A 13,909-nucleotide genomic window follows, 5' to 3' on the forward strand; every position below is an offset into this window, starting at 1 on the left:
AAAGTTCTACAGCTGCTGAAGGTTATAACCTCTTCAGAAGACTACTTCTATGGTTCTTTTTATTCTTAGCAATATACTAGTACCTAGGCAGTAAAATGTTAACTGGTAGCGTAGTCTTAACTAATCAATCTACTAATATGCAAAGCTATATTTTTGGTACTAAATTAAAAGACATTAGACCTGAGTTTAAGTTCAAAATGCAACTCTCAGATATCTACCCAAAGTCACAAAAACACTAATTCAAAAGAAAACCTGTACTCATATGTTTATAGCAGTACAATTTACAATAGCCAAGATATGGAAACAGCCTAAAGGCCCCAAAAGAGATGAATGAATCAAAAAGATGTCACACTGACACACACACATACACACATGCGTGCGCGCACAGGAATACTATTCAACAATCAAAAAAGGTAAACTTGTGCCATTTGCAGAAACACAGATGGAACTGGAAGGGATTATCCTGAGTGAAGTGAACCAGAAGAAAAAGATAAATACAGAATGTTTTCACTCATATGTAGAATATAGAGAAGTCAAACAAAAGACCAAAGACAGAATTTAAAACCAACCCTTGAAAGCTGATCATAGATCTGAGGCATCTAAGGGGAGAGCACAATGAACAGTGGTGGAGGACTGTGGGTACTTTGATGGTGGGAAAAGTATGGTTTTCCACATAGCTTCCATCACACCTGAGGGGTGAAATCCTATATTGTGAAAAAATAAACAAAGATGTGAAATAATGGTATCTCATGAATTAAAAAAATGTTGAAGGTGCATAGCTATTAGTTTCATAACTTGATCTGTTATTTTTATCTTACATATAAAACAGAGATAGTAAATACCTCTTAAGATTTTAAATATATATAAAATACAAGATAATAGATTCCTGCTCCTCATGAAATTTTGTAAGAATTTTGTATAAAATACTTCTACTTAATTTAAGTGGCAGTCATGAAAACTAAAACAGTAAAATTATAAAAGTTAACAACAATAGTACCATTTTAGAGGACATATTTATTTTACCTATTTTACCTATTTTACCTATTTTTCCCTCTAGCCTATGTTTGAGTATAGAAATTTTATTTCTAATAGATTTCATTTTTCCTACTTTCCTACCTAGGTACCTCTTCAGAAGACTATCAGATATGCCATAGACAAAAGTAAGAACTATCATTTTGAAAGTTGTTATACTTTCTAAAACTGTGTTCTAATAGATATATAGCAGGTGTGATTGTTAGCCCACAAATTCAGATGTCCCATTAGTAAATATTTATTGAAGACTAATACTGTTTTCAATTGCTTTCCTAACTTTAGCTTTCTTTTATTGGTAAAAGAAAGCCCTTTTACCTCAAGCCCTTTCTTTGTGTCTCATTTTAGTCCTACAACCACTGTTTGCCTTGGTTGCCTTTAAAAAAAAAAAAAGATTTATTTATTCATTCATACAAGAACCAGGGCACAGGCCAGATGTGCAGGAGGGTGAGAGAATTCACCAAAGACAGAGTAGGAACAGAACAGGCAGACTGACTGAAATACACTAATGAGGGGAGCAGCGGGCGAGACAGGAGAGGTCTGCTGTGCCGTGTGGGTATCTCCCAGGCCAGCTGGGATAGAACCTGCATCGCAGAGGCTGCAGACAGCTTCATAGCACTGTGCTCAACCACCTGAGAGACCAGGGAAGCCCTTGGTTCCTTTTTTTTTTTTTTTTAAAGATTTATTTATTTATTTATATAAGCATTGGGTACAGTCAGAATCAAGGGAGGATGAGAGAATTCACCAGAGCCAGAGCAGGGAACAGAACAGGCAGACTGATGAAGTACACTGCTGAGGGGAGCAGTGGGCAGCAGGAGAGGTCTGTGCACCATGTGGGACCCTCACCCCGCGGCTGGGGATGGAACTGGCGCTGCAGAGGCTGCAGGCAGCTTCTTAACCCAGCACTCACCGCTGCGCCACCGGGGAGGCCCCCCTTGGTTGCCTTTTTGCAACCTTTGGGGTAGTGTTACCTCACCATAGCAGTCAAATGCCAGGTATTTTAGATTGCCTTGTGTGTAAGACCTTGAGAGCCTGTTCATAATGCAGAGGAATTGAAGGACTCCTAGGAGGGCCTGAAAAATCGTGTCCCTTTTTTTTCTTCTTATACTTTTATCATTTCACTTTTTCATTTTATTTTTTTCCTTTATTTTATTTTGTATACTTTTTACATCATTTTTCATTTTTGCACAATGTATGCATTTTCATCTTGATTATAGTCCCCATACAATTTCCACCCCCTTTGTTTTGATCCTTCTCTCTTCTCCCGCCCCCACCCCCCATAGTATGTCTCTAGTTTGTAGTTGCTTGTTGATTTTGAATTTTACTTTATTATAATTAGTCTTTTTCCTAGTCCCTTATTTAGGTGTCTCCGATTTTTATGTTGAGCCAATCCTATGTGAATGCCTTCTCTGAGATTACAAACAGAGTTTTGGTTTTCTCTTCACTTTTTTTTTTTTAACTGTTGTCTTCTCATGTGTTACCTCTACTTTACAATTTGGTGCTAGAGGAAGTCTTCTCTCTCACCTAATCAATAAAGAGGAAGCTTCTGTTGATAAAGTTCAACATGTATTTCCTGTAGTTTGTTTCTGACTCACACCTGAAAAGACTAAAGATAAGAGGATCCCTTAGATGCTTAGGAATAGCAGAATAAAGAAACTAGTTGTCCTTTCAGAGTTTGTCACAACAAAAAGTTGTATATAATGTTCATAGATCAGAAGTATATAATGTATATAATGTTCATAGATCAGAAGTAGCTCCCACAGAAGAGAAAAGTTCTGGGTCATCTTAAAAAGGAACATGCTCAGTATGACTTCCTGCAAAGGACAAAGTAAATGCAACTGAAAGGGGCTTGAAGTTCTGTTATCAAGTGCAAAGGCAAAGGAGATCTGAAAGAGCAGCAAGTGAGAGAGCCCCCAGCATAGGGAAATCCTATCCTCTGACCCCTCAAAATACTCCAGGTTTGAGCCAGCACTGGTTATCTGTCACCCAAAGAGCACCAATAGCATCAGTCAAGATCAAGAAAGACCTTTCCTATTCCTTTCTACAACTTCTTTTCCCTACTTCAATGCCAGAGCATTCCAAAGACATTTCCAAATTGTGTGTGTATTGGGACGGGTGGGAAGGAAGCAAGAAATAATGAAGAAACCAACCATGTTTGCTTTCCTCCCTGCAAATTATGAATCTATGTCAGGCCTGATTTGGGAAATGAAATTAATTTAAATTGGATAAAGGAGTTTGGTGTTATATTATATTGGTCTTTTTATTACCTAAAACTGATTGCTTATTATACAAGAGCATACTAAATATATTCAAAGGGGGAAATATGAAAGAATAAGATTGGCTTTTGCTTACCTTGTTCAAATGTTCAGTAAGCAAAAAAAATCTTTTCACATTTGGTTTTCAGCTTCATTGTCTTGTTAGGGACTCAGGTTTCTCATTTTCTGATCAAAGACTGAACTTATTCCTTTCATATTCTTCTTGTAATAGCTGATACTCCCCTATACATTTGAACTGAATTGGGGCAGTCTCATTTGTGAAAGTGTTAAAGAAAAGGATATTAATTTTTTAAAAATATTATCTCTTGTTTCTTGAGATCCTTGCCTCAAGAATCCTAGGAAGCATTATTCCAATTCTTTTTGCATAAATCACTTAGCCAAGACTGAATACAGATTCAGTAACTTTCCCAAAGTCACTCAAGTATGAACAGCAGCACTGGGCTTTAAACTCAGGTCTCTCTGATACCACACACAATGGCTTGTCCTCCATACATGTCATGTCATACTGAAAAATGTGTAGATATGTTGCCTTTATAAACTCTTTGTTCATATATATAGTAACATTTTTTCCTAACCAGTTGTATTTATTCTGCGGGATAATTGATTACATATAAATGTCCTTATTTCAAATATATTTGGAAACTCTCAAAAGTTACTGAAAATTTTAAAGAATACTATTAATTTGTTTTCATTGTAGAGTGATGACCTTTGCAGATCAAAATGTTTCTCCAAAACCAAAGAATACTTCAAATCCAGAATCAGGTAATAAACAGCGAAACTAAATCATTTTCATCATTCTGTATTCCTTTTTTTTTTTTGGTCATAATGCAGTATGTTAAGAAACTGGTAGCCCAGAAAACTGTCTTTTAACTTAGTTGTATTTAAAGAATTAAGATATATGAGGTTAAAAAGTAGGTCTTAAGTATCTCCACAGCACCCGTCATTAAATCATCTCATGAACAATTCTGCTCATGAGATGATTTAATGACGGGTGCTGTGGAGATTCTTAAGACCTACTTTTTAACCTCATATATCTTAATTCTTTAAATACAACTAACAATTCTGAGTATGTAGACTATACGAGGCATTGCTCAACATCGCAGCAAGGAGTGGCATATAAGTTTGTAAGTTTCTTTCATAAGGGAGGGAGAAAATTTGTAAACAGATTTATTAGCATTATGTGTGATGATTGAAAAATAATAGGATCAACAAAAGTGCCTTCTATTAGAGATGCTCTATTTATTTTTAGAATGAATAAATAGCTCTATCTCAAATTTCTATTTTCTTTATTTCCTGTCTTATAGCATATGTATTTGCTGCTGGGGTTTGCTCCTGATGCGTGTAAATGTTTGCATGAACTTAAAAAAAGGATATTTTGCATACTCACCTAAAGAAGTTGTTTTAATGGGGCTTTACTAAATATCAGGCATTATTAGGAACTGTGGCTATAAAATGATAAAAACAGTTTCTGTTCTAAGAGAAAATAGTCTAATGATAAAAACTAGACATGTGAAAGTACATATCTTGGAAACAGTAGCACTTTCTACTCTGCGGGGTGAACTTGGAAGGAAGATTTGTTTTATAGATTGAAGAGTTAAGGGAACTTGTGAACAAGAGAGGAGAGGTAATGAAAGGGAAAGTGATATGATACCAAAACAGTCATGTGTTTACCTAGGTGTTTCTCAGTAAAAAGTATTGCTTTGATTGTGAAAAATATTATTTATAAAGCCTGATAGTAAGGCAGACCAGTGATTCTGGAATTATATATTTTGTATTCTTTTATGTGGTTAATTTAAAATTAAATAAATTATATCTTGCTTTAGAGACTTTTTTTTTTTACATGCTGCTTAATTTAACAAATCCCACTATATTCCACTAATGTCAGGCTCTTTACTGTTATGAAATCAAGAAATAGCTGTATTCCTACCTTCAAGAATCCAGTAGTGTAGAAATAGAGGCAAATGAGAAATTATGTTTCAGATAATTCTTGCTTAGTGTCATTTACAGTTTCATCTGTTCTTATTAAATGTGGTAGTTCTTCTAGGCCCCTAGATTTTAATCTCTTTTTTAGCTAAGCCCTGATAGTTATAGGTCTGTAAAAGACAGGGCTTCCAAATTTTCTCTAACTCTAGAGTCTCCCCTGAGATTAATACTCTGATGTATATTTGCAGCTTTATTAGTGCTTGGGTTATAGTGGAGGAGGAAAGATAATGAATAGATAAATAAATAAGAATACTGAAGGAAAGTAAAGCAGGGTAAAATCAGGAATATAGTGGGGATACTATTTTAGATAGGGTAATCATTCCTTTCTGAAGAGGTGATGTTTGTACAGAAGTTGAATGAAGCAGGAGAGTGGGCCATATGAAAATTGGGGGTTTGGGGCATAGCATGATAGGCAAGGGAAACAAATGAAAAGGCCATGAGCTGGGAATATCCTTGGCACGTTTGAAGACAGGGAAAGAGGTCAGTGTGACTAAGCAAAGTGAATATGAAAATGAATGGTTGAAATTTTGTCAGAGAGCTGGTCAAGTGATATAATGTAAAGTCTCATATGCCATCATAAGGAATAAGGATTTTATTCTAAATGTGCTGAGAAACAGAGGGATGAGATATAAAATGAGATATATATTTTTTAGAGTGATCATTCCAACTATGTGGAGAATAGACTAAGGAGGCAACAGTAGAAGAAAGGAAACCTTTTAAACTATTGCAGTGGTCAGATGATGGTGTATGAGACTAAAGTGAAAGCAGTGGTCTGATTTGGAATTTATTTTGAAGGTAGACTTTCCAGGATTTTTTAATTATACTCAATATTGAGTAAGAGAGAAAAATGGAAGTCAAAGATACATCTTAAATTATTGATTTAAGCGAGTAGATATGGTAAGTATTGTTTCTTGAGGTAGGAGCACTGTAAAGCAGAGAATTTGGTTTGGATACAGTGATTTGACCTGTCATCTTGTATACACCATGTTGTATGAAAGAAGGCAGACACAAACATGCATATATTGTGTAATTCTGTATAACATGACTATTAAGGGTGATAGAGAAATCACCCTTAAGAACAAGCAAGACTATTAAAGGGGGGCCTCCCCGGTGGCTCAGCCATTTGAGCGCCACGCTGTGAAGCTGTCTGCAGCCTCTACAGCTTGGGTTCAATTCCTGGCTGGCCAGGGAGCTACCCACATGGCGCGGCAGACCTCTCCCGTTTCGCCTGCTGCTCCCCTCAGCAGTGTTTTTTAGTCAGTCTGCCTGTTCTCCCCACTCTGTCTCTGGTGAATCCTTTCACCCTCCACACCTCTGGCCTGTACCCAGTTCTTGTATGTATAAATAAATAAATCTTTTTAAAAAAAAGACTATTAAAGGTAACAGAGAAATCAGCATTATGGTAGTCTTTTGAAAGGGAGTACTGATTAAGGAAGAACACATAGGAAATTTTGAAGGTGTTGCAAATGTTTTTGTATCTTGGTCTAGATGGTGATAATATGGATGAATATATACACATAAAAGATTTGTGCCACTATTGTATATATATATATATAACATACTTCAATAAAATATTTAAAAATTAGGAAGATTATTAGTCTTCAAGTGGAGTGTCATAAAAACAGTTTGAGGTACTGCATTCTGAAATTCAGGGCAGAAATTGGGGCAATAGATAAAGTTTGAGTATAGAGGTTTTGAGGCCATAGGACTAGATGACATCTCCCAGGAACTGAAATAAAAAGAAAAGAATCATGTAAAAAAGAAAGTAAATGGAATGTGCTGACATTTCAAAGTAGTTATTAATATAACAAAACAATGAGGACTGTGAGTTGTCACAACAAAGATCTAACTTTTTTTTTTTAATTTAAATAATAAATTTTATTTTTATATTCCCCCATACAATTGCAAATGCCCCATTCTGACCCCAATCCCTCCCCTCCCGCCCCCACCCCCCAAAAAGTGTCTCTGGTTCATAGTTTTTGTTGATTTTGATTTTCACTTTCTTATATTCATTTTCCTGGTCCCTTATTTAAGTTTTCTAGATTCCTGCTATGAGTGAGACCATCCGGTATTTTTCTTTTTCTTTTTGGCTTATTTCGCTGAGCATGATCCCTTCCAACGCCATCCATGTTGCTGCAAATTGCATGTGTTTATCTTTTTTGAATGCTGAGTAATATTCCATGGTGTATATGTACCACATCTTCTTGATCCAGTCATCTATTTTTGGGCATTTGGGCTGTTTCCAATGCTTAGCTATTGTAAATAGTGCTGCTATAAACATAGGGGTGCAGGTGTTCTTTGGAATTGATGTTTCTGTGTCCTTTGGGTAAATACCTAGGAGTGGAATTGCTGGATCATATGGAAGCTCTATGTTTAGTAGGTCCAGAAATCTCCACACAGCTTTCCATAGTGGTTGGACCAGTTTGCACTCCCACCAACAGTGCAGAAGAGTTCCTTTTTCTCCACACCCTCGCCAACATTTGTTGTTGCTAGTTTTTTTAATGTGTGCCATTCTCACTGGTGTAAGATGGTATCTCATGGTAGTTTTGATTTGCATTTCCCTGATTACAAGTGATGTTGAACATTTTTTCATATGTCTGTTGGCCATTTGCATTTCCTCTTCAGAGAAGTTTCAAAGATCTAACTTTGTTATGTTCCACTGTACTCCATCTCAGTTAGCAAATGTATCTTAGCAGAACAGAAACCTGGAAATCATCCTCAACATTTTGTCTTTGTCACTTTCTGTATCTAATCTATCACCAAATCTTCGGTAACAATTTTATCTCCTTCAGAATTCTCAACCTACTATTTCTCTCTACCTAGGGAGATGAAGATGAGGAATGATTAGCTTCAAAGATTGTCAGAATTAGCCAATAGAGACACCAAATTCCCAATTACATTTTAATTCAGATAAACAGCAAAGAAATTTGAAATAAAAATATGTCCCAAATATTGCACATGCTTGTACTATTATATGGGAAGTGCTTATTCTAAAAAATATTTTTTGTTGTTTATCTGAAATTCAAATTTCACTGGGTATCCTGTATTTTATCAAATGACCTTTTAGTGTCCACAGTGAGGCTGTGGATATGAAACAATACAGAGATTATAAAAAGCAGAATTTTATATGCCAAATTAAGGTGCTTGAATTTTAATTTGAGGGCATAAAAAGCCTTTGAAGAGTTTTAAGCAGATGACATTAAATTTGTATTTTAGAACAATGAACTGAGGAGGGAAATGAATTGGAAAACTGTTGGAACAATCTAAAGGTGAAAATTTTGGTGCATTATATTAAAGTACTGGTGTTAAAGATAAAGAAAAACCAAATTTTCAGTATTAGGTACATATGATAAGTAAAATGGCACATAGTAGATACTCTACAAATATTCCTTGCTTTGGATAAAGTCTGGAGAGTTAGGAAAAGAGAAAAGTTCAGATTGAAGAGAAGCCATGAAAGGGGCCAGAAAGGAAAGATGTTCATACCTATGGACCTGAAATCCAGTGAGATGGGAAGGAAAGGTTTCTGCTTTTATTGGTGGGATCTGAAACTACATTCTTGTAGTTTGGGGAATAAATAGGAGGAGAAGTTAAGTTAGTATATGTGGATAGTTCCCTGAAGAAACTTGTCTGAACAGAGAGAAGGATGTCACAGGAAGGAGTATGAGGTATAGATAAAGGTTTTGTTAAGATGAGAGAGGCTTGAGTATGTTTTAAATGCTGGTAGAAATGTTGCAATAGAAAGGGAGAGCTTGAAAATATAGAAGCATAAACATGGAAGGATAATTTAGGAAGAATTTTAATAGCATAGAACTTTCTCTACTAATTGAAAAGAAAACCTTTTTAAATACTACTGTGAAATCTGGAGCTTTTGAGATAAAGATGTTTTAAAGAATATTTTCTTCTATTTGTAGCAAGTCAGATTATTCAACCCATATTACATTTTTTTCTAAAGCTATTAAAAAAGACAGTTATTAAAATCAATTTTTTTCAAATTCAAGTTCTCTTATCTTCTGTACTTACAGTTAATGCAGGTTAAATAATTAGAATACTAAAATATGTTTTTATTCATAGACAATGCAACTTGTGAAATTTTACTTGCTGAGAAACCTTATCCTTCAACCACTGAAAAAAGCAAGAAAAAAGCAAGTATTAAAGCATAATAACTACATGAACCATAAATTTAATTTAGAACATGTTTTTAACCAACACCCTTATAGGAATTATTTTTCAGCTATTTAAGTCAATAATTTAAAATGTTTTTATAGCTTAGCAATTAAATCACATTGTTATATTAACATATACTCTTACTAAGTCTAATGAAAGAATTTTTTTTACAACTTCCATATGGATAATCTAAAGTCTATTAATGACAAATTTAAGGTAAAATAAGACATTTGCTATGTAGTCAATGCTAAGCATCATTTAAGCACTTTTTATTAATTATAGCTTTTTTATACCCTTTTGTCATTTTGTTATGTTTTATTTTTACCTATTTTATAGCTGAGAAAAAATGAGGTTTGGATGTTAACCAGTTTGAGGCGCTTCTGGCAGTTTTTGGTCTTTATGGGCCTAAAACCTGCATTCTTTCTACGATACCATATTGTCATTGGTATGTTGAGACAAAAAAATTGAAAGAGCAAGAGTGGGAGCAGCAAGACCCATAATACAATGTTGGAAAGATTTCTGGTGCAACATTATAGTGGTCTGTACTGGGATCTTTTGTAGAAGAGATGGAGAAATATGCATGGATTCAAGATAATTTTGCCTGTGTAGTTCATAGATTAGATAAAGAGAATGAAGGAGTGAGTCATTGTCAAGAGAAACATATAGATTACTGTCTTAAGCTGCTCTAGTGAATAAAGGTGCTATTTAATGTAATAGGAAAGGTAGGGGGTCTGAGGACACATGAAGATGAAAATGTGGTAAGAGCTATACTGGGAATAAATATACAGATGAGGAGTATATAGTATTACTGATATTTTAAAATTCATGGGTATGGATGGAGTCACCTGGGAAAGAGTATCTATAGAGTAATAAGAGAAAAGGGTCTAGGAACAATCCTTGGAAAAATCTATAGTCAGAGAAGGAAATAAAGAGGAGGATAAAGAGAATATAGTATTATAGAAGTCAAGAGAAGAGAGTGTTTACTTGTCAAAGGGGGAGTAGTCAACAATGCTGAATACTGTATTCAGCATTTAGAGGTCCAGTATTACAATTTTGAAAAATTAGAGGCCTTCCAATTTCCATGTACCATGTAGGAGACTTAGAAATCATCACTCCATCTTAACACCAAATAAAAACCTGAACAAAATGAGAAACTAACATATCTTTTTTGATCCTTCAAGGAAGTAAGATCATAGAACAAATCACCAAAACTTGGAGAGACAGATGAAAACAGAGAATTGCCACTTACCAGAGCAGAAACATATGAACAGAAATGTCTCTGGGAATCAGTGCTAGAGTAGGAAAATCAAAAGTGTAATTGATAGATTGCTGAAGGTTCAGTATGGACAACTCTGAGAGTTAAAAACTCAAAGGATCTCAGTCATTGTGGGGTTTCCACGATTTTGTGTATTTGGCCTCCCAGAGATCTACCAGATCCTCACAGTGAATATCAGAAAAATCTCCTCCTGCTGGCATTAGTGGGAAGGAACATGGAAGCAGATATACAGTAGATTCTATTCTTTTTAACAAAACCAACTCTCAGTTGAAAGTGTTTCACTGGACTCTTAATTTTTTCTAGATTTATCAGAGTCTAACTTATGGGGGTGGAGGAGCAGAGATACACAGCTCCAGCAAGTTTTCCTCTTCAAAATAGAGGAGAGGAAATACGGAACTCTAGCTCCCATTACCAACCTGTCCCACTTTTTTTTTTTTTAAATATTTATTTATTTATGTATACAAGAACTGGGATACAGGCCAGATGTGCGGGAGGGTGAGAGAATTCACCAGAGCCAGAGCGGGGAACAGAACAGGCAGATTGAAGAAATACATTGCTGAGGGGAGCAGCGAGCGAGACAGGAGAGGTCTGCCGCACCATGTGGGACCCTTGCTGGCTGGCTGGGATCGAACTGGTGCTGCAGCGGTTGCAGACAGCTTCACAGCATGGTGCTCAACCACCTGCGCCACCAGGGGAGGCCCAACCTGTCCCACTTTTAAGGGAGAAGAATACTAAGATGCACTGATAAAGTCTACAGTACAGGGCAGAGACTCACCAAAAGATTGAGACAATACCATGGTACTATAGACCACCTCATCTCCCTCCATGGGAGTCACTTTACCATGACTTTACTAAAAGGCTGTTCATCCCAATTCCTATTACTAAGTACATCATGTCCATCTTTTAGCAAAAACTTACAACACATACTAAAAGACAAAAAATGTCAAAGTCAGATATGGCAGTCATGTTAGCATTATCTGATCAGAAATTTGAAATAACTGATTAATATGCACAGGATATTGAAAGAAAAAATAGACAACATAAAAGAATAAGAATAAGTGGATAATGTCAGAAGAGAGGTTTTTATTTATGTGTAATAAATATACATATACTTATACCAAATTAATGACAGCAAGGGATGGGAGGGAGTAAGTAGGAACATTTTGTTATTCTATGCTACTTGCACTGCAGTGATATAGTATACTATTATTTGAACATGCACTTGGATTAGTTGTAAAGGTATGTTGTAAATACTATGATAACCACTGAAAAAATGTTAAAAACAAGAAGCGTGTCTAATGAACTTAGAAAGGAAAGAAAATAGGATAATACAAAATATTCAATTAAACACAAAGCAGAAAAGAGCAGAAGACAAAAATGAAAACAAAAAGCAGGGATAACCAATAGAATATAATAGCAAACATGGTATAGATATTAAAACCCAACTATATTAATAATCACTTAATGTTAGGAAGATAACTAATATAATGCACAAATTAAAAAACAGAGATCGTCAGAATGGCTCAAAAAAACACGACCCAACTATGTGTTTACAAGAAATGCATAATTTTTATATTTCAGATTTATTGAAATGAAATTGACAAATTGCAGGAGTACATTGTGGGCATTTGATATACATATATGTTGCAAAAGGATTCCCCCATATGGTGAATTAACATATTTATCATCTTATTCATTCATTCATTCATTCTGTTTGGTGAGGACATTTATGTTCTACTCTTTCATCAAATTTCAATTATATAATACAGTGTTATCAACTTCACAATAGTCACCATTATTCAGACTTTATTCATCTCAGAGTTGAAAATTTATACTCTTTTACTAGCTTCTTTTATACCCCCCCATCCAGCCATTAGCAAATCTTTTCTACTCCATTTTATGTAAGTTTGACTGTTTTTTAAAGATTTCATATAAAAATGATGCCATACTCTTTAACTTTTGCCTTACTCAGCATAATGCTCTCAAGGTCCAAGTTGTTCTAAATGTCAGAATTACTACTTTCTTGTGGCTAAATAATATTCCTCTGTGTGTGTGTGTGAGTGTATGTGTGCACATGTGAGAGAGTGATCACATCTTTTTTATCCATTGATTCATTGATAGACACTGAAATTGTTTCTGTATCTTAACTATTGTGACTAATGCTGCAATGAACACAGAAGGGAGGGTACCTCTTCGATAACTTATTTTCATTTGCTTTGTGTATACACCCAGGAGTGGGATTGCTGGATCATATGGTTCTATCTTTAATTTTTTAAGGAATCTCCATATGGCTATAAGCTTTCTTTTCATGGGGTCAAAAATGTTCTAAAATTAGGCTGTGTTGGTGACTGTACAACCCTGTGAATAAACTAAAAACCATTGAATTTTATATTTTAACTGAGTAATTTTATGGTATGTGAATTTTATCTCATTAAATCAGTTTTAAAAACCACTTTCCTATAGAAATAAGGTTCTTGCAAAGATGAGGATGAAGGGATTCAGAATACACATGGGAGAAGCAGCCTTTAAAAGTGGAGGGATACTTCCATTGTGGTACATTTGTAGATGGAGTGGTGGCAGGATTGGTTTTGTGTTTAAGAGGACTCCGCACTTCATTGAATGCTCTGCTGTTGCCATCTTGAAATTTTTAATAAAATTTTAAACAATTTTCATTTTATTGGGTCTCCAAAATTAGGAGTCCAAAGTGATGACACCCTGTTTACTGTCTTCTTTTGTTTCAAGGATATCTGCTAAAAATGGTAGAGAAAAGGAGGCTAAAAGTTTAAGGAAAATGGTGTATGACATGTTAGAGAAGAATAGTAGAGTTGCCAGTCTGTGGCTACTCCTTTTGAGTTTGTGGTGAATTTCTTGTGCCAGATTGTATAATGTTTTCTAACACCCTGTTCTACTGAAACTTCAGGGGATACTGCTATCAGGGTTCTTCTAGGGCTGGGGGTTTGTCAGGCCACTGTGATAGAAAAAAAGAAAGGAATTGGAAAGTAATTATAATGATGGATGGTAGTAGATAAGGAAGAAATAAGATATCAGAAGCATAATGAATGAATTTAAGATGGTGGAATCAGAAAATTGAATTTTCCAATGAAGAGGGAGCATATTTCATGAGGATCAACCTGGATAATGAAATTGCTGAAGATGACATGAATTGAAAGAAAAGTCAGTA

General features: G+C 35.2%; 1 protein-coding gene across 2 annotated transcripts in view; it reads left to right on the plus strand.

The window, feature by feature from the left end:
- The window catches only part of MEIKIN (meiotic kinetochore factor), a 99,384-nt gene that overhangs the window by 14,537 nt on the left and 70,938 nt on the right, over positions 1–13,909 (plus strand). For both annotated transcript variants that reach the window (XM_054694445.1, XM_054694446.1), the window contains exons 6-8: positions 1,121–1,160; positions 4,003–4,067; positions 9,360–9,430. In XM_054694445.1, coding sequence (XP_054550420.1) covers positions 1,121–1,160; positions 4,003–4,067; positions 9,360–9,430 — 176 coding nt within the window. The remainder of the gene's footprint in view (positions 1–1,120; positions 1,161–4,002; positions 4,068–9,359; positions 9,431–13,909) is intronic.

This window comes from Talpa occidentalis, unplaced genomic scaffold, assembly GCF_014898055.3.
Source record: "Talpa occidentalis isolate TD23 unplaced genomic scaffold, MPIMG_talOcc4v2.1 talOcc4.13, whole genome shotgun sequence".
In the NCBI taxonomy this organism is placed as follows: domain Eukaryota; kingdom Metazoa; phylum Chordata; class Mammalia; order Eulipotyphla; family Talpidae; genus Talpa; species Talpa occidentalis.